Here is an 18,480-nt window from a genome sequence, read left to right on the forward strand (position 1 = left end):
ATAAAGTTTCTTTTAAAATGCCAAATGCTCTCTAACTCAGTTCGTTTGCACATGTAATTGTCTCTTCTTGGAATGGTCTTTACCATGGCCCTCTGTTTTAAAGAGCAAGCCTCAGTTTAAGCGCTCCCCCTTTTCTTAAGAGAAGCTCTTCTCTGACCCATCCCTTTCTAAAATAGCATCCCCCTTATTTTCCTAGTACCTGATTTCTTTTATAGCACAAAAGTTATTTTTTCATAGGTATTTATTGGTGTGACTATAAATACTATTATTACACTAACCATTTTCCTTACATGTTGATTATTTGATATTAGTGAACAGGCAGAGTAAAATAAGGCAGTACCCCTAAAAGAGTAACATGGTCAAGAGAAGGTCTGTAATGGCTGAGGAACCTGGAGCAAGTAAAGAGGAAGAAATAGACTGTTCGTGAATGGGAAAGAATTTGAGTATGGGGGTACCTTTACCTAGAAAAGGAAATATGTAGTCCTCCAGGACTCTGGGAGAGGGTGAGAGAAGTGTGACTGCAGACGTATTTAAGGTATAAAAGAGGTTAAAGAATTGCCTGAATCAGACCTGATTTTACTGAATAAAGAGTGGAGAATAAATGGAGTTGAGAAGGCGGTGGAATACTTGTCAAGAGGTGTGCCCTAAGAGAACAGGGTGAGGCTCCAAGTTTAGTTTGACTGAAGTTAGCAGTGTTGCTGGTTCTCTGTGTTCATGTGTTAGTACCTTGTGGTCCACAGCATTAGGGGGTTAGTATAAATGATGCAGGGGTGGGTGTAAGTTGCATAGTGTGTGATCACACTGATGAGTGAATATATTCTGCGGGGGTGAGTGTAGCATTGATTGAAGGTAGAATGTCATGAATGTACTGTGAACACCATGTTAAGAAGTAGGGAATGAACTCATCCACCTGTGCTCTAAACTAGTGTGACTTTGGGCACAGTCTTCTCCGTGAATTAGAAAGGCGCTGAGCTTGATCAGCCGTTTTCAGTTTTCATGTGATGAGAGTGTATGAAAAAGATGAAATTGAGTGAGTAATGGTTTAGGTGAAAGTAGGTGATGGATGCGAAGAAGCAAGTACAGGTATGGAGCTTGTAATAAGTTTTATCTCCTAACTCTTAATAGTAACACTAACATAATGTATCTGTAATTGTTTTGTAGAGTCCCTTGTTTTCAGTGTTCATTCACATTGTCTGACTCCTTTTACCAATGTAAAGGTTGGTAGGGATATAAGTTAATATCCCCATTTATAGATAACCTAGTTAGAACAAAGAACATTAAATTTTAAGTCAGATTCCATTTGTGCCTCATTGGCAAGCTGGACTTTTTAGCCCTATTTCCTTATCTGTAAAATGAGGAGGGTTTTGTATCAGACTACCTGAATTTTACTTTTAGGGAGGTGTCTAGATCAGAGAAATATGACACTTGTTATGTATCTGCATTTTATCAAGGGATTTGACATAATCTTTCAGATTTTCCTTTGTAGACAGGAAATAGTGAATGGGTGGCAGCACCCTAGTGAATTTGTAATTTGGGAGCTATCTGATAAGATGACATAGGATTCTATTCTCAGTGCAGTCTTTTTCACCATTTTTAGCGATGACATAGATAAAGATATTGATGGCTTGCTGATCAAATAGCCAGTACATTGGATAACAGAATCAGAATCAAAGATGATCTCAGCAGGCTTCAACTAAGAGCCAAGTATGACAAGATGAAACACCATGGATTCTTCTAGTGCACGCCTGTAGTTGGGCCAACAAGCACACTGCACAAGGATTGGAGTCAGGGGCTTCCTTCAGATCTTGCCTCCATTACTCTCTGTGTGACATATGGCCGCACATTCAAAAGCATAAAAGGATATGAATTGTGAATTCTCTTTCTCCCCCAGTCATGCCGTGTCATTCCCCAAAGGCAAATAGGATTATTAGGTTTTTAAAGTGTATCCTTCCAGAGAAATTTTATGCCAGTGTAAGCAAATTGTGTGTGCATATATTTCTCCCCCTTCCCATTTTATACAAGTGGGAGTATATTATTCACACTGGTTTTGTACCTTGTTTTTTTTCCTCAAATTTATGACTTTATGTTGGAGGTTTCTGCATGTCAGTGTGATCATTTTCTTTTAAATGGTTGCACAGTATTACTTTATAGGGTTGAATCATAAAACATAGTTTAGTTAACCAGTTCTTTACTGATGGACATTTTTGCTGTTTTCGGTATTTAACTATTACAAACAATGCTGTAGTCAATAACTGTATAATAGTTTTATCTATGGGATAAAGTCTTAGCAGTGGTGTTGCTAGGTCAAAGGGGAATTCTACTTTCTAAAGTCATTGTCATCCCTGCCCTCCTGTGTCACATAATCTTAGGAAAAAACAGAATTGTATAGCTGGAAAGGAATATAAATACCATCAAGTTTAGTGGTTCCCAAAGTATGGTCCTTGGGCTGGGAGTAACAGCAGCAGTAACAAATGCAGATTCTTGGGGCCCATGCTGGGCCTCCTGAATCAGAAAGTATGAGGGCCCAGCAATTTGTGCTCACAGTTGATTTTACATATGAGGAAACTATGATCAGAAAGGTGAAGTAACTTAGCACTTGTCTCAAGGTGTGACCTCTGACTTCTTTTTGAAACTCTTTTCCCATCATGTCACATCTTTCCCCCTTTTGGAATTTCCAGACTACATGCTGTTCTTAACAACATCTGCCCTAGCCTCATGCCCTCTCTCTTACTTTTTCCGTTCTCTCTACTACTGAAATCCTATTTTCATTTGTTCCTGTTTTCCTGAAGCACTTGGATCTTCCAATTTGAAAAATCAGTACATCTTAGCCTTCCTATGGTATTTTGTTTTTATTTCTATTTCTGTATTAGTGTCTGGCTTTATTTTATTGATATGCATTCATATCAGTCTTTTGTTAGCTTATACATATGCTCCTTGAGGGCAAGGATGATGTTTTATTTATCACTTTAGGCCCCTTGCACCTTCCTTGCATTTACTAATTGATAGATAAATGTTGGTTGCATTTCTTCTCATGCACAGTTGGGAATCAGTGGAATAGATACTCTGTGTTACACTCAATACCTGTAACTCTAACCAGTTTTCTTATAAATATGCTATTGACTACACAGGACAATAGGCATGATAGGGGTAAGTCAGCTCAAACCCTCCACTGAAGTTCATAGATGGAAAATTAACCAATATGTAATCAGTAAATCTATATTTTGGTTCTCTTATGTGCCAGACATAATGTTGTGTGTTGAGGTTGGTATGTTTCTAATAAATAAAGGGCCGTGCATTTTTATAGTTGATACTGTCTCATACCTGTATACATTTAAACTGTAGGTGTCATTTCCACCTTGTGAACTTAAAACTTAGAAGTAGGGTGTCAAGGGAATGTTTAAATTTTTCAAAATTCTTAAAAAATTTTAGTTACTATCTTGTTTACTCTGTTGTGCTAAATATCAAGATAGGTGTTTCTATCATTGAAACCTCATATTCTAGTAAAACACACCATTTTCTCAGATTATCTCAACATATTTGTCAAGGAAGAATATAGATGCTTCCCTGTGTGATAGAGTGAAAGTTTTATCATTTTTAGTTCACTTTTTCCTTAAAGCATTATAATTTTATATCTAAGCAAAATTTAATGTTTTTAGTAGTACTCAAAATGCAATTTATAATATTTTAGAGAAATTTTGAGAAGAAGCATGTCTTAGAGATGATTTTTTTAAATGGTAGTTGCCTGGCCTACAGTGATTTTGTTCATCAGGCAAGTATTCTTATGAGCTGTCTTGAGAAATGGAGATATTATCACTGGCGTAGGGCCAAAGTTAACAACTTTGAAAGAATGTGCTTCTGTAGTAATTTTGAAATTATTTTTCTCCAAGACACATCATTTTTACCAATTTTAGTTAATTGTGTGGAAAATGGAGAAGTGGAACGCTTTAATAAAATTTTGTGATCAGAAGTAAATTGTAAAAATTTAATATTACCAGCCCATTTAGAGACTTGTATTACCTTAGCAGTTGTATATTGAGAACTTATATACAACTGTGTCCTTAATTGCTATTTTTAGATGAACAATTTTAACCGTGTTTAGTGTTATAAGCTTATAAATTTGATGTTACTGTTACGTCATACCAAACATAAGCAAAACTATTTAATCTTTGTCCCCAAAATCCATTAAAAGCCATTTCAGATACTAGTGCATGAGAAGGTAGAAAAATGTTACGATTCTTTTTTTGTCCCAGGAGTGTTTATAGTCAGCATAGGAGACTTTATGCAAATGAAACCGGAGGCAATCTGCACAGTAGCTTTCTAAATTTCACAGTGCGGCATAACTATCTAGTATCTTTAATGTAGTTTGTCAGCAAGTTATTGTTATTTGATCAAATCAGTTGGAAGTTTATGCTATTAATATCATCAGAGGCAAGCTTTGCTGGGTGATTGATAAAGTAAAGCTGTATCCCATATATAATTCCTGTGCCTAGCACTCATTTCCTACCAAAATGTAGAGTTGAGTTTCTCATTGTTTCTTTTTTAGTGAGCATTTGTCCTGTGCATTCACATTCTTTCTTCATGGGGAAAGTAATGTATGCACAAGTGTGGAGATTGCCCAACACCAGCCAATTTATTTGATCAATGAGGAGCATATACACATGGCTCAGTCTTCACCTGCACCATTTCAAGGTAAGTAAATGGCAATGTCCTGCCGTCTACCTCTCCCCCGCCAAATGGATAGCCACCTTGCCCAGTAAGGTTTGCAGAATGAGATATTATCTTAAATGGACATTTTAAAGCTGAGCATAATGGTCAATTTCTGAAGAAGAAAGGAAAGACTACCATTTCATAATGAAAGCTTGCTAGTATTTTGCTGAAAGCTTAGAGCTTACCACATTTACAACATGGTCTTAGGTGAAGTTGTACTAAGGAATAAAATGTAGAGAATTGCCTTCAGAACAAAAGAAGATCAGTAAGTATTTGAAAAATACAATACTATGAGTAATTGACATCTCTTAAAAATTAAAGGTTTTCATTGTTTTGTTTGTTCCATGGTTTCAAGCACATAATGACTTACAGAAAATTACTGTTTTTGAAATTTCAACCAGAATCCTACTTCTAGAGTTGTATAGTTTCTTCAGTGATGTTAATATCTTTATTGTTTCTTTTAATTAGAGACTACATTGTAGGTATTTGGTTGTAATTTAACTTAATGTGTATATTTTCATTAATTCTCAGCTAATCACCTAGATTTTACCAAAATAACTCCATGTCCCCTTTTTCTAATCATGAATTCTAAATCTTTAGTTTTGTTTTTGGAATTCAGAGTTTCTATGAATAACTTTTTAAATGTTATAATGTTTAAATGTAAAAATATTAGATTGAACCATCTGGAAAAATCTCTTATGGTTCAATCTAATTTATTACTAGAGATGCCTGGTTGAAGTGGTCCTAGTACATCACAATGTAATTTAAAAAAAACACTGATATTTTAACAGATTTGACTAATATATTTTTATTGACATAACAGCCTGTCATGAGTATTTAGCCTGCGTATTACTTACGATTGCTTTTTGGTTTCCTACAAATGATTCTGATTTAATTTGATGAAAACATCTGTTCCTTGCCCTAAAAGATACTTGAGCCTTTTTTTTTTAAGGTAAAAAAGGACATTGAATCCTCATTTAACTCTCTCCTAATTGTTACCTATTTTTTTTTTTACCCCCCTCTTTGTAATACATTTTAAACTATGTACTTTATTATTCTGTAATTTTTGGTATTTGCTGTGTGAACTATAAAATTCAAAACCCAGTTCCCAAACTGTACACTTAAGAGTTGTACAGTATTTGCGTATTATGGATTACCGGAATTATTTAATGCTGGGTTTTGTTAACTATGAAGGTTCTGAGGACCATCTAACTTCATTCTAGACTTTATCACTGAAAATAAAAGCATTTATTTATGATAAGAGCAGAAGGAATTCCTAGTCACGAGGGGAGGTAACTAACCTAAGTTGGGAAAGATAATATTAGCAATATTAGGTCTCCATAAACCACTTACTTTAGGTCTTACTGGTTTGTTGCTAATGCCTCGAATCATAGAAGACTTTTGTGGGATGTTATCCTGCTTATTTCTTATGATTGGTGTGGCAGAGGGACAGTCTTAGGGCAGGTGTTGGCCTATAAATAATTATAGTGAACATAATTAACCATATTGATGTGGGAATTTCCTAGAAGTATTAATACAGAAAAATTGCCCTTGATTAAATATGTTGGTTGGAATCACTATTTTTATCCTATTTGGATCAGTGAGGAACAGCAGAAAGGTACCAAGAAATATGTGATGTCTACAGCTATCACTGTCTTGAATGATGTAATGTATCATCCAGCTGTTAAAAAAAAATAAAGCCATCCAAAGAAAGAACATCTCATTTAATGATTATGCTGAAATTTTTTAGAAATTAGGATTAAGAAAAAGTTTATTTCCAGAAAAGTATTGTTTGGAAGGTTAACCTCACCCTAAGGTTACAAAGTGGCTGGGTTATATGCAGCATCATGTTAACTACATTTTTGTGGCTAGCTCAGTGAAAATAATATCAGGTCAAACATTGAAAGAGAAAGGTAGAGGGACTTTGAGTCCTTTACTTTGAGTATAATAAAGTTTTATTTAGAGTTGTTTCGTTAACAGACCTTTAAAACAGTTGTAACTGAAATTAGATGTTTCAGACTTGGTACATCAAGACCTTTGCTATTACAAGTTTTATTTATATGTTATTTTTTAAATGACAACAGATATTTAGGAAGTTTCAGAAACCCTGTTCAAGTGTTCAAGTCCTAGGCAGGTTTTGGGGTATATGTATTAAATGGTTTTCTTTTGTTATAAAAGATTCAGTGTTTGCATTGTATAAATTCTTATCAAACAGGTGTGTAGATGCTTTTGTAAATAGTTTATATATTGTGTGTTGCTACAGCTGTCTGGTAATTTTTTTTTTACCTTCCCCATTTGATTTCCTTAAAAAATTGACGTGTGTTGAGAGGCATATAGGTAAGAGGTACTAAAATGAGGAACTTTAAAAAATAAGACTTTAAAAGGAGTCAAGAAATAAAGGGCGATATCTAGTAAGTGAGGCTGGGCTTTAGCCTAAATGACCATGTATGTAGCATTACACTGAAGTAGGAGTTATTACTCTGATCTGTAACATACGTTTCTCCTCCCTGCCTTAGTACTGGTGAGTCCTTATGGCTTAAATGGCACACTCACAGGCCAAGCATACAAGATGTCTGACCCAGCCACCCGTAAGTTGATCGAGGAATGGCAGTATTTCTACCCAATGGTGCTGAAAAAGAAAGAAGAATTGAAAGAAGAAGAGGAGTTGGGATATAATGATGATTTCCCTGTGGCAGTCGAAGTAATTGTTGGTAAGAGAAAATATTTTGCCTGAAGAACTTTATTCGATCTTATTCATCTTTCTTAATTTAAAAAGATAATCACTGAGATTCATCAAAAATAATCTCCATAATTTTCCCATCTTTTTTTTAATTCTCTTGGTACAGTGGTATATGCTGAGTAGTTATCTTGCCTGAAGCACCAGTGGTCCCTGTATTCCAAGTGCTATTATCATAATGTTGGAGCACATGTTTAAACAGCTATTAACTTAGGAAGGAATGGAGCACATCACTTCTGGCAGTACCTAATGAGCACCTCATTTTCATCATTGAGCTTTGACTCTGACCACTAGAATAATAAAGTTGGCAGCCTGGTGTGAACTTTTTCTCAGGCTTGGTTCACTCCTTGCTCTTTTTCCTTACAGGTGGTGTTCGGATGGTTTATCCTTCGGCATTTGTTTTGATCTCTCAGAATGACATCCCAGTTCCTCAGAGTGTTACTGGTGCTGGAGGCCATATTACAGTGGGGCAGCAGGGACTTGGTAGTGTGAAGGACCCAAGTAACTGTGGGATGCCTCTTACCCCTCCCACCTCTCCAGAACAGGCTGTCATAGGTGAGTACAGTCCAGAAATGTACTCCTCCAGGTAGAGGAGATCACAGAAAACCATGTAACTCCCTTGCCATGGAACAGATGAGTAAACTCACATTGAGAAATGCCTTATGCAAGAGGTGGAGGTAGAGTGACGTGGGAATTTTGCAAAACAGAGGAGGAAAATTTTCAAAAAACAGAATCGATGTGCTTCAGAATTTTAATTGTGCCCTGTTAGTCTGTTTATTCCAGTTAGGCAGTGTAGTTGTTTCTCCTAAGTTCTGTACATACATCTGTCCCTTTACACACATGTATGCACGTGCACACACACAGACATACACAATCAGGGGACAAGGTGTAGGCTGCTCTTTTTTTTTTTTTCTTAAACAAATGGAGAACACTAGATCAGAAAATGGCTGAAGCATTTGCCCAGTTGGCTATTGCCAGCCAGGGACAAGTCTGGGATAATTCTTTTCTTGTTACATTATAAAGGTACTCTAGCATTCAGAAGCTCTCAGTAAAACGCTTTGTTCTGTCAGTAATCTGTCTACATTACTGATAAGTATTAGTTATATATGAAACTTTAAAAATTTTCCTTCATGAAAAAATTCAGAAAGTGTTTAAATTGGGAACATTTTGCCATCTTTAGAGTAGTATATATTCTGTATTAACTTTTTGGTTGTTGTAGTTGACTTTGTTTTAATTGGAAATCTAGTCACTAAGGAAAGGATATTCATCAGACTTGAGCTGAAGTGAGATTATATATAGGCTTTTTAATGTGGGCCATGTTAGCAAAAGCATCAGAGTAGATAAGGTCTTGGCTGCTGAAGTGAAAACAGACTATCCAGCATGATACACACTACGTGGCTATTTTCATGAGATTAGATAAGACAGTATTTCAGAGTTTCTAGCATGGTGCTTGGCATGTGGAGGGTATTCAATAAATGTTGGTTAAGCAATATATTGGGGGCAAGTATAGACATTGTGATTGAGTGCACCTAATTTAAAAATCTGGCTATATAGCTTTTACTAGGTGAGTTGGCCTTATGAAATTCTCAAACTTGGCCTGAGCCTCCGTTCCTTCTCTGTTAAATACTACGTACTTGACAGAGCTGTTACACATACCAGGTAAAGTACTTGACAGCGCTCTGTAGACAGCAAAGCAGGATATAAATGGTGGCATAAGCAATTTGAAGCAGTACTCAAAACACGATTATGTTATCTAGAAGGAGTTACTCAGATACGCTGTGGAAGGCATAGAAATGGGCAACCGGCAGCCTCTGTCTTTAGGAGCCATGCAGTTGCTAAGACAGTAAAAAAAAAAGGGACATCCAACTCTAATATGGTGGAGCAGAGAATTTGGAAGATCCCCTGCGAAAGGATTTGCTCAATTTTTATTAAAAAAGAAAACAAAAAAAAAGGAAAAAGAAAAAATATTTTACAGGCTTTTTAATAATCATCATAGAGAAGATATATTGATATAGAGACTAGAATTATCAGTATTTTGACAAATTTTGATGACATTTCGTATTGAAGTTTGGATTTTAAATAATTGCACTACATAAGTTGTCATCAGTTTTTGTTTATCTGTTTTTGTTTTGCCTGGTACTTAGGGATATTTGTATTCAACTTAAAATTGAAAGCCTGCTGTATGCATGTCGTCCTGGCATCTGATCAGTTAGGAACTCTAAATTTCACAGTTCAGAAACACCAGGTTTTGTTTACTGTGGTTTTCAGCGTGGACTTCCTAACTCTGGGTATTCAAATTACTTCCTCTCTGACTCTATGTATGTCATTGTGCTAAGCCCTGGGTAAATAAATCCCCTGATGCCTCCTCAGTCTCTAAAACAAACTAACTAAATAAAAGCAACTGGAATCTTTGTTGTAAAATGAATTTGTCTTAATTTTCACATCATGATACAAGGAATTATAGCTTAGGACTCTTAATGCTCTATCAGAGACAATCCTGGTCAGCCTTGTCATTCTGCAGTTGACTAACATTGAGCATTGCTATGTTTTCCTAGATACAGGACAAAATGGGTTCCCTTTTCTCCTAAAATGGCCAAGAATCTCCTAGATTAGCAGAGGACCTAGGAGGGCCAACTGGTTTTGGTGAAATCATTCATGCCTCATGTGGATAGGTGCCTCCGCTTGCGGTCTTTGGAGATAATTTTGAGAAACAGTATTCAATATATGTTTGACAGCATAGAGTATAGGTCTGGTCTAATTTCCTATGAGGTATCATTCACATTTTAGTTAAATCATTAAAAGCTACTGAAAAGCATTAACCCAACTTCAATCCGAAAAGATTATGCCTTATTTTCCCCACCCCTCTCACTTTTTGGTCATAAATTAATCCCGTATGATACCATGGACGTATGATCTCTTTAGCTAAATTGTAAGGTGTTTGGGAGCAAAGGGCTATATGTTCTACTTCTGTTTGTTTCACTACTTGTCCTACTTTTATAATAAGCATTTGGAAATCCATTGTAAAATTGAAATGAATTATTTTGTACCACAAACCAAGTCAGGGAACTTTTAAGATGAAAGCAATGAAAGACCAAATTTTTTGTCTCCTTTAATTTATCTAATTTGTAATATAATACTTTTATAGGGAACAAGCAATCTTCAGTTCCTGAGAATGTAAGCATTTTGATACTGGTTTTTGTTTTTTTGTTTATTTTTATTTTTTTTTAAATAGAGCTAAGCCTAACCATTCAACTCATATAGTGGTTGTGTTCCAGCGTATCAGGACTATTAATTTGTGGTATAAGGTTGTTTGTTTTTCCGATGAGGGTGGAGATTTCCAGAGTGCTTAAAGTTGATTATTTTGGTCAAGATGTTTTGTATCATAGTTCTATTGAGAATAAAACCCACAATATATTTATGAAGTCAAATAGATGAAAGTAATTGAATCAGAATTTAATACTGAAAATTGACTTCAGTATTTGTCTTGTATGAGATAGAAATAGTAAAATACTCATAATATAACCAAAAACCAGTATTACCAGTAATCATAGTGGACCTAATAGAAAGAAATGGGATTACATACCAACCATAGTTGGAAAAGCTAAGTGGAGTTATTAGAAACTAGTGAATAACCCTCTGATACAGAATGTCGAGATAACCTCTTTCAGTGTTTTAGCACTAAGATATTTCATAAATAGTGTCAGGCATAAGGACAAACAGTTCCACACACAAATTTGAAATTTGACCTTGTTTAAAGCTTTGTGCCATTAAGTTCTTTCTCCGACCCAGGGCGCTGTGTGCAACTGTTACACAGCTTTTAAGCTAAATGAGCAGAAAGCTCCCTCTGCTGTTTTGTTCTGCCTTGAAAGTTATTTATTGCATTGTGGATTTAAAAATTTAAAACAATCTATTCATATTTACATCTTTAATACTGTGATGTATGAGCCTTTACAAGTAAGTTATCTCCAATATCTGTAGAGTCGAATGCCTCTGTATGGGTATGCCCTTGGGTTGTGTGAGTGTGCGAGTGTTGATGTGATGCACTATTTTAGGGAGAACACAAAGAACCATACAAAGTGCCAGTACACACGAATTATGCTCAGAGCTACAGATAGTGTTATTGCCAGGGGGTAGGGGCAAAGCTACATGAAGAATATAAGTTTCAAAACTCAAAACATTTCTGTTAAATAAGCTTGCAGTCTGTGCGTACTAGTAGATCTTTTCATAATTTTTACATTCCCAAATTGTCTTTTCCAGGGGAGAGTGGAGGTACACAGAGTGCGGTCAGTCACCTAGGCTCCCAAGACGGGGGGATGATAACTATGCACAGTCCAAAGAGATCGGGGAAGATTCCTCCAAAACTCCACAATCATATGGTCCATCGAGTCTGGAAGGAATGCATCCTCAACAGAACCCAGTCCAAGTATGACTTTTGCATTACGTCTGGATCATGGTTTAGTAACACCATCTCTTTGGTTACTATGTGAAGAGTGTCAATCACATTGTACCATTGTGTGACCAAACCTGAGGGGTCACTGGATTAGTAGATCATCTTTTTTAACATAATAGTGCCAAATTCAACGCAAGGATGTTAAAGATGTTTACTTGACTTGATTATCTAGGAAATTTTGACGTTCCTGATTATCTCAAGATTGGCACATCTTGAGATTGACATTTTTTAGCACAGATAGCTTAGTACAGTAGTCAGTGGGTTTGGTTTTCCTTCGTATACCAATTTATGAATGTTTTCTATTTACAACGGGAAATGACCTTTGTCACATTTTCTGTGACATTGGCCGTCTGTTTTAAATGACAATACAGTTCTGAACTGAACTGATGACAGAGGGGTGTTTACCACCTGCTGTGCTTCTGTTGGTTGATTTGGGGAAGCCATGTTCTTTTCTTCCCCTACCTGACTTTGCTTCCGTTCTCCCCTACCTCTCCTATTGCTCTCCTCCCTGCCTTCCTTAACATATTTTTGGAAAAGAGGAAGAATTGATTCTAAGAAGAGACTGCTGGTGGTGATTATTTTAATTACATGAATGATAACAAATAGTAGTCAATAAATACTCTTCCACTTACCAAGATTTACGTAAACATATTCAGCATATTTTCACATATTTGATATAACTGAGATGTCCCCTTTCTGGAGTGAGGCAGTAAACAAAGGAGTTTTCGTTCTCTAGAACAGAATAAATTTGGACACTCTTGCCAAAAACTGCTAAAAAGTCCACTCCTTTTACCAATCAGTTAAATGTTTCTTCAGTCACTACTACTTAAGAGTTTTACATGCAGATATAAAACCTGTCATGTGGATCTAGCTTTTAGGAAATTCATACTATATATTTGTTTCTCAGTGAATTGGTTCTAGAGTAGGCTCCTGCAGAAGATACAGTACATAAAATCTAAAATAATTGCAGTGGGAGATTATATGTCATGTTCTAGAATTAAAAAGATACCTTAAAAATGATCCTTTGCTCTAGAATAATTGGTACAGATGTTTTCACCTCTATCTACAAGCCTGGATAATTTCCAAGTTAACATTTTCTTTTTCTTTTCCTCTCATTTACTGTCTTTGATTTTTATCACCACTAATCTGTCACCTCCATCAGCTCTAACAGCCCCTTGAATCAGCAGCACAGAACAGGGCAGTGAGACAGCCAGAAGGGCGAAGGAGGGTGGAGAGCCGGAGAAGTCCCTCTAGAGCAGAAGTCCCTCTAGAGCAGAAGTCCCTCTAGAGCAGTCCCCAGACCACTCGGTAGTAGCAGCTGTAGCCGAGTAAGCAGTACAGAAATGCTGCCCCGTGTCCTTACTGTCACTGTGTAGTAATAGACATCTGCTTTGTGCTACCAGTTACTAGTGACAAGTGTGACGTAATTTTTTCCTTGTCTTTAATTCACATTACAAGCATAGAGTGCTGCTTAAATGCTAATGAATATAGGAGTTGTAAGAGTTTAATAAGAGTTTTAAACAGTCTCAGGGCATATAATTCACAGATGCTGTGAAAAGATAATTTTAAAAATTTAAGTTATTTCTACAAAATTTAGGTGGCTTTTTAAAGCAACAACCAATAGTGCCAGATAGTGTTTTAATTGCTCTGTCACCCATGTTAAAAAGTACATTCAACTTAAATAGAAATGTTTTGAATGTTGCTTCTTCTAGTGCATAGAACAAGTTGGTTCTCCCCGCCCCCACCCCAGCACCTTGGATTGCTCTGAGCTATCTATTAGCTAGATAACATTACTATGTGAAATGTATTCAGGTCTTTTAACCCCATGGCCCCCCACCCCGCCCCCATCAAGGTATGAATATTATCTCATGTTTACAGAAGTCACATTTTTAACCTTTTTTAGGAGGAGCCAAATGTCAACTCCAACTCTTGAAGAAGAGCCTGCTAATAATCCTGCTACTTGGGATTTTGTGGATCCAACCCAAAGAGTCAGCTGTTCCTGTTCTAGGTAGGTGGTAGAAATGGCAGAGTAGGAGTTGGATAGAATGGTGGCACCTTTTGTTGGCTATCTCCTGGACTCTCAGACCGCTTCTTCCTCATTGTTTTATTTTGTTTTGTTTTCAGTCTTCCTCCTCGAGTAGAGAAGAAAAAGATAGGTCTTTTCTTATATACAGATGATAACAGTTTTATTGTCAGGACTCAAAAAGAGCTTTATAAGACAACTGGCCCTGTTATCAAATTGTTCCCACAAATTTCTTCATGGTAGCTACTTCAAAACTTAAGGCATCAGTTTGATGAGACCATCTATTCCCCTTTATATGACTTTATTTAATTATTCTTAATTTTAAAGTAGGATAAATATTAAACAAGTTGGCTAGAGTTAATAGAATTTGGATTAAATAGGTCTTCCATAGATAATTTGTTTTGTTGCCGGTGCTGGTGTGTTTTGATGCTTCAGGTGGGTATTTGGTAACAACATCTGCCAAAAGCTAAACTTGTTGTTCATTCATTTAGATATTTGAATAGAACCCTAAATTGATTTCTATAGAAAATTTTTGCTCTCCTGGATATTACCTTGACTTATCACTCCTTGTGGTTGTAAAAAGTCTTCTTGTCATGGACTTTCATTAGGGTTCTTAGAGTTCTTTCCTTTTTTTTTTTTTTTTTAAGATTTATTTATTTCACACACATGCGAGAGAGTGAGGAAGAGTGGGCCCAAGCAGGGGGAGGGGCAGAAGGAGAGAGGAAGAGAGAATCTCAAGCAGACCCCATGCTGAGCACGGAGCCAGATGCGGGGTTTGATCTCATGAACCTGAGATCATGAGCTTAGCCAAAATCAAGAGTCAGACGTTTAACCAACTGAGCCAGCCAGGTGCTCCAGGGTTCTTAGATTTCTGAAGTGTATGTCGGCTTCACCCATAGCTCAGTTGACTATTGAGGATGTGATGGTGATTATTCACTTAATGAGCAACTTAGAGTAGCTTTGCTTCCAAAGTCCATATTTTCACATTTGATACTGCTCAACACTTAGAAAAAGTTCTGTTGAGATAAAGTATATTAAGAAAATGGCCATTCATTTCCCTAATTCAGATAGGGGTTCTTATTGTGACATAAATAAGTTGGCTTCGGGGTAGGGAGGCAGTCAAATGATCCCTGAGAATGTATGCAAAGTGTGTGTGTGTGTGTGTGTGTACACTTAAGCAGCAGTTTTGACACCATCTTCTCGTCTTCCCCTGCACCTTACGTTGATTCTCTTTTATCAAGCTCTGCCTTTTTAGTCAGCTTTTTTTTTTGAGAGATGTTGAAAGTATCAGCCTAATGAAATGTGCACTATTGATTTTTTAAGGAGGATGTTTTTGAAGAAGGTGTTCATTAAGGGTCCTCTCTGAGCATGTGAGAATCTCTCTCTAGTCTCAGGATAGGTGTGGTATACCAGCTGAATACCTATTTTACTTCTGTTTCTAGGCCATTGTAAATTGTGTAACAAAAAGCCTTTTCTTACTACAATTGATTTCTAAACAGCTCACAGCCAAGTTATGGGCCACCTTTAGAAAGTAGCTAGGGTAAAATGTTAGTGTATTTAACTTTGCTTGTGCCCTCATCTTATTTTTGATCCTATTTTCCTTAATCTAGGTTTTTTTCATCTGTTAAAAATAACCTTTTTGCTGATTTCTGTGACATTTTTATTTGCTCCCTTGAATTATTTTTACCTGAAGTGTAAATAAATAGCACTTTTTCTTTTGTCCTCTGGAGTCATTCCTCTGTTTCCTCACCAGATTCATATACCTTCAGGTCTTTTTTTAGTTTTGCATTTCATTCCATGTCTTCCAGATATTTATCTCTAGACATGACTTCTCATGTTTACTCTGGTCTTATATTTTGGGGGGGTGCCTTTAAGAATCCTTAATATTGACATGTGTGTTTTCTCACAAGTCAGGTATCCTGTTGCAGTCATTTTTATCACAATTTTCCCTTTTCAGCCTAGAAATTTTATCAATTATTATTTTTCTTCATTTTATAGATGAATCTTATCCTTGCATTTCACATTGATTTCCTTTGAAATGTCTATGATAGTAATTCTACTTGCCTCATTCTTTTAGCCACCATGTGTTTCTACACTATTTGGCCCTGCTTCTGGTTCCTTCCCACCACTGGACCACCCATATAGTTAGGCTTTTGAGCCTGATTTCCTGCTGCCTGCTTCACTGAGGCCTCTTACCTTCAGAGATTTGCCGTGAGAGTCTCTTACTCACTGATGTATCCCTAATTGTAACCTTTTCACAATGTAGCCGAGTCATTAAGTGCAACTGAAAAAAAAATGACTTTGTAAGATTATCTAGTTTGCAAAAAGTCCCTACTTTGAAGAGGCTACCACAAAATATCGATCAAAGGACTGGTGTGGGTAAATGCTCTGAGAAAATCCAAATGAAAAAGTTTTATGTAAAAGATTCTTCGAACTGTTTTAAAATAAGCACCCTTAGAAGATATGATTGAGATATTTTCGGATGAGACATTCATCTCTTAGTGTGCTACCGTGCCCTGGAGATTAAAACACAATTTTTACCTTATTGTCAATAGCCTTATGCTTAAACAGCCTTCTTCACAGTCAGATTTTTTTTTTTTTTAAGAGTAGCAAAGACTTTAGCAAGAATCTTTTCAGATTATCTACTGCAGGATTACCAAACCCATTATGGAATGGTCCACTCCTCACACTATTTAATGGCCTTATGGGGCAGGGTGGCCATCCTGCTGTCCGACTAACCCATCCCATTATGCCACACAAATCCGTTTTACTGCCCACGAGGGCACCATTGAGTGTGATACAGCAGTAATTTAATGCCACCCTAGTGGCCTCAGAGAGTTACTGCTGCACGGGCAGGAGAGCTCACGTTTTTCCCTGGGTGGATTTATATATTGGGAGGAACTGGCTGACCCGCTGTATAACTTTGTTGCCCACAGATTAAACCTTGGCATCATCTAGTGGGCCCTTCCTGAGCAATATCTCACACCCATGCTTGCCAAGAAGTATGTTAGGATGTGAGTAGACTTGCTACCCTGCTTAGTACAGATGCATTTGTTGTTTTCATATTCACTCACCATCTTTTTACTTCTAATTTTGTGAGTCTGGAAGACCCAAAGTTGTCTTTTATCCCTTCTTTTTTTGATAAGAATGGCATATAAGGTTTCTAGTCTATTTATTCTGTTAAATATTCGTAGGATCGACCCTCATTTTCTTGTTTTCACACTTTGGGGGAGAATCACATAATTATTTTATTCTCAATTTACAACACTACAAGCTGTTATAAGCCATTCTATATTGTAGTAGAGTGTTGTAAGATAGAAATTGGAAGCTTTTTTTCTCTCTTTCTTGGCAAATGATCTCATTACTCTTGGTTTTAAGATGCATTGTGAATACACATTATCTGACGCCCTTACCAAATTTGAAAGATTTGGGGATTTTTCAAATCAGTCTTTTGGTAGGGGTTAGCACTGTTAAGTCCATCTCTTACCTGCTAACTTGTGTGTGATTGATTCACAACTTTCCATCAGAGTGTTGGCAGTTTTTAGTCATTATAAAAATAATTAACACTTAGAGTCCTTTTCAGTGATTTGGGGATCTCTTGTGTGCTTAAAAGATACAACCTTGTCAGAGGCATCTCTTTTGTAATGTTACAATGATGCAGTAATGTACTGTTACAGTGATGCAGTTATATTTCAGGTGTGCGTTTCTTGACGTTACTTTAATTCTCATTTCAGGCATAAACTTTTAAAACGTTGTGCAGTAGGACCCAATCGACCTCCCGCAATATCTCAACCAGGGTTCAGTGCAGGACCATCATCATCTTCATCTTTACCACCTCCTGCGTCTAAGCACAAAACAACAGAAAGACCGGAAAAGGGAGACAAATTGCAAAAGAGACCCTTGATACCATTTCACCATAGGCCCTCTGTGGCTGACGAGTTCTGTATGGAGCAGGATACACCAGGACAGAAGCTAGGGTTGGCAGGGATAGACTCCTCCTTAGAGGTGTCTAGCAGTAGGAAGTATGATAAACAAATGGCCGTGCCTTCCAGAAATACAAGCAAGCAAATGAATCTGAATCCTATGGATTCACCTCATTCCCCTATTTCCCCTCTGCCGCCAACACTCAGCCCTCAACCACGAGGTCAGGAAACAGAGAGTTTGGACCCGCCATCTGTCCCTGTGAACCCAGCTCTCTATGGAAATGGGCTAGAACTCCAGCAGTTGTCGACTCTGGATGACAGAACTGTCCTCGTAGGCCAAAGACTGCCTCTGATGGCAGAGGTCAGCGAGACGGCCTTATACTGTGGGCTCAGACCCTCGAACCCCGAGTCGTCAGACACGTGGTGGCACCGTTACCGCCTCCCCCCCATTGATGATGCTGAGTTCCGGCCCCCAGAGCTCCAGGGCGACAGATGTGATGCCAAAATGGAGGTAAACTCAGAGAGCACTGCGTTGCAAAGGTAAGGCGACTGCGTACCACCCAGCTGATCACCTGCTGACCAAGGCATAGGGTCCTGAGAGGGGCTTTCCTCCACATCTCCCCATGCTCACCCTTCAGAG

At 37.3% G+C, this 18,480-nt stretch overlaps 1 protein-coding gene across 4 annotated transcripts in view; it reads left to right on the forward strand.

The window, feature by feature from the left end:
• MED13L (mediator complex subunit 13L) overlaps positions 1-18,480 on the forward strand; it is a 298,044-nt gene that overhangs the window by 227,989 nt on the left and 51,575 nt on the right. For 3 of the 4 annotated variants that reach the window (XR_013443499.1, XM_036115853.2, XM_036115854.2), the window contains exons 5-10: positions 4,544-4,689; positions 7,224-7,418; positions 7,811-7,999; positions 11,702-11,867; positions 13,798-13,902; positions 17,652-18,380. Coding sequence is in view for 3 of the 4 variants with exons in the window: in XM_036115853.2 (XP_035971746.1) it covers positions 4,544-4,689; positions 7,224-7,418; positions 7,811-7,999; positions 11,702-11,867; positions 13,798-13,902; positions 17,652-18,380 (1,530 nt within the window). In the remaining variant the exon portion in view is untranslated. The remainder of the gene's footprint in view (positions 1-4,543; positions 4,690-7,223; positions 7,419-7,810; positions 8,000-11,701; positions 11,868-13,797; positions 13,903-17,651; positions 18,381-18,480) is intronic. The other variant, XM_078060931.1, reaches the window with a different exon arrangement.

This window comes from Halichoerus grypus, chromosome 13 (genome assembly GCF_964656455.1).
Source record: "Halichoerus grypus chromosome 13, mHalGry1.hap1.1, whole genome shotgun sequence".
Lineage (NCBI taxonomy): Eukaryota > Metazoa > Chordata > Mammalia > Carnivora > Phocidae > Halichoerus > Halichoerus grypus.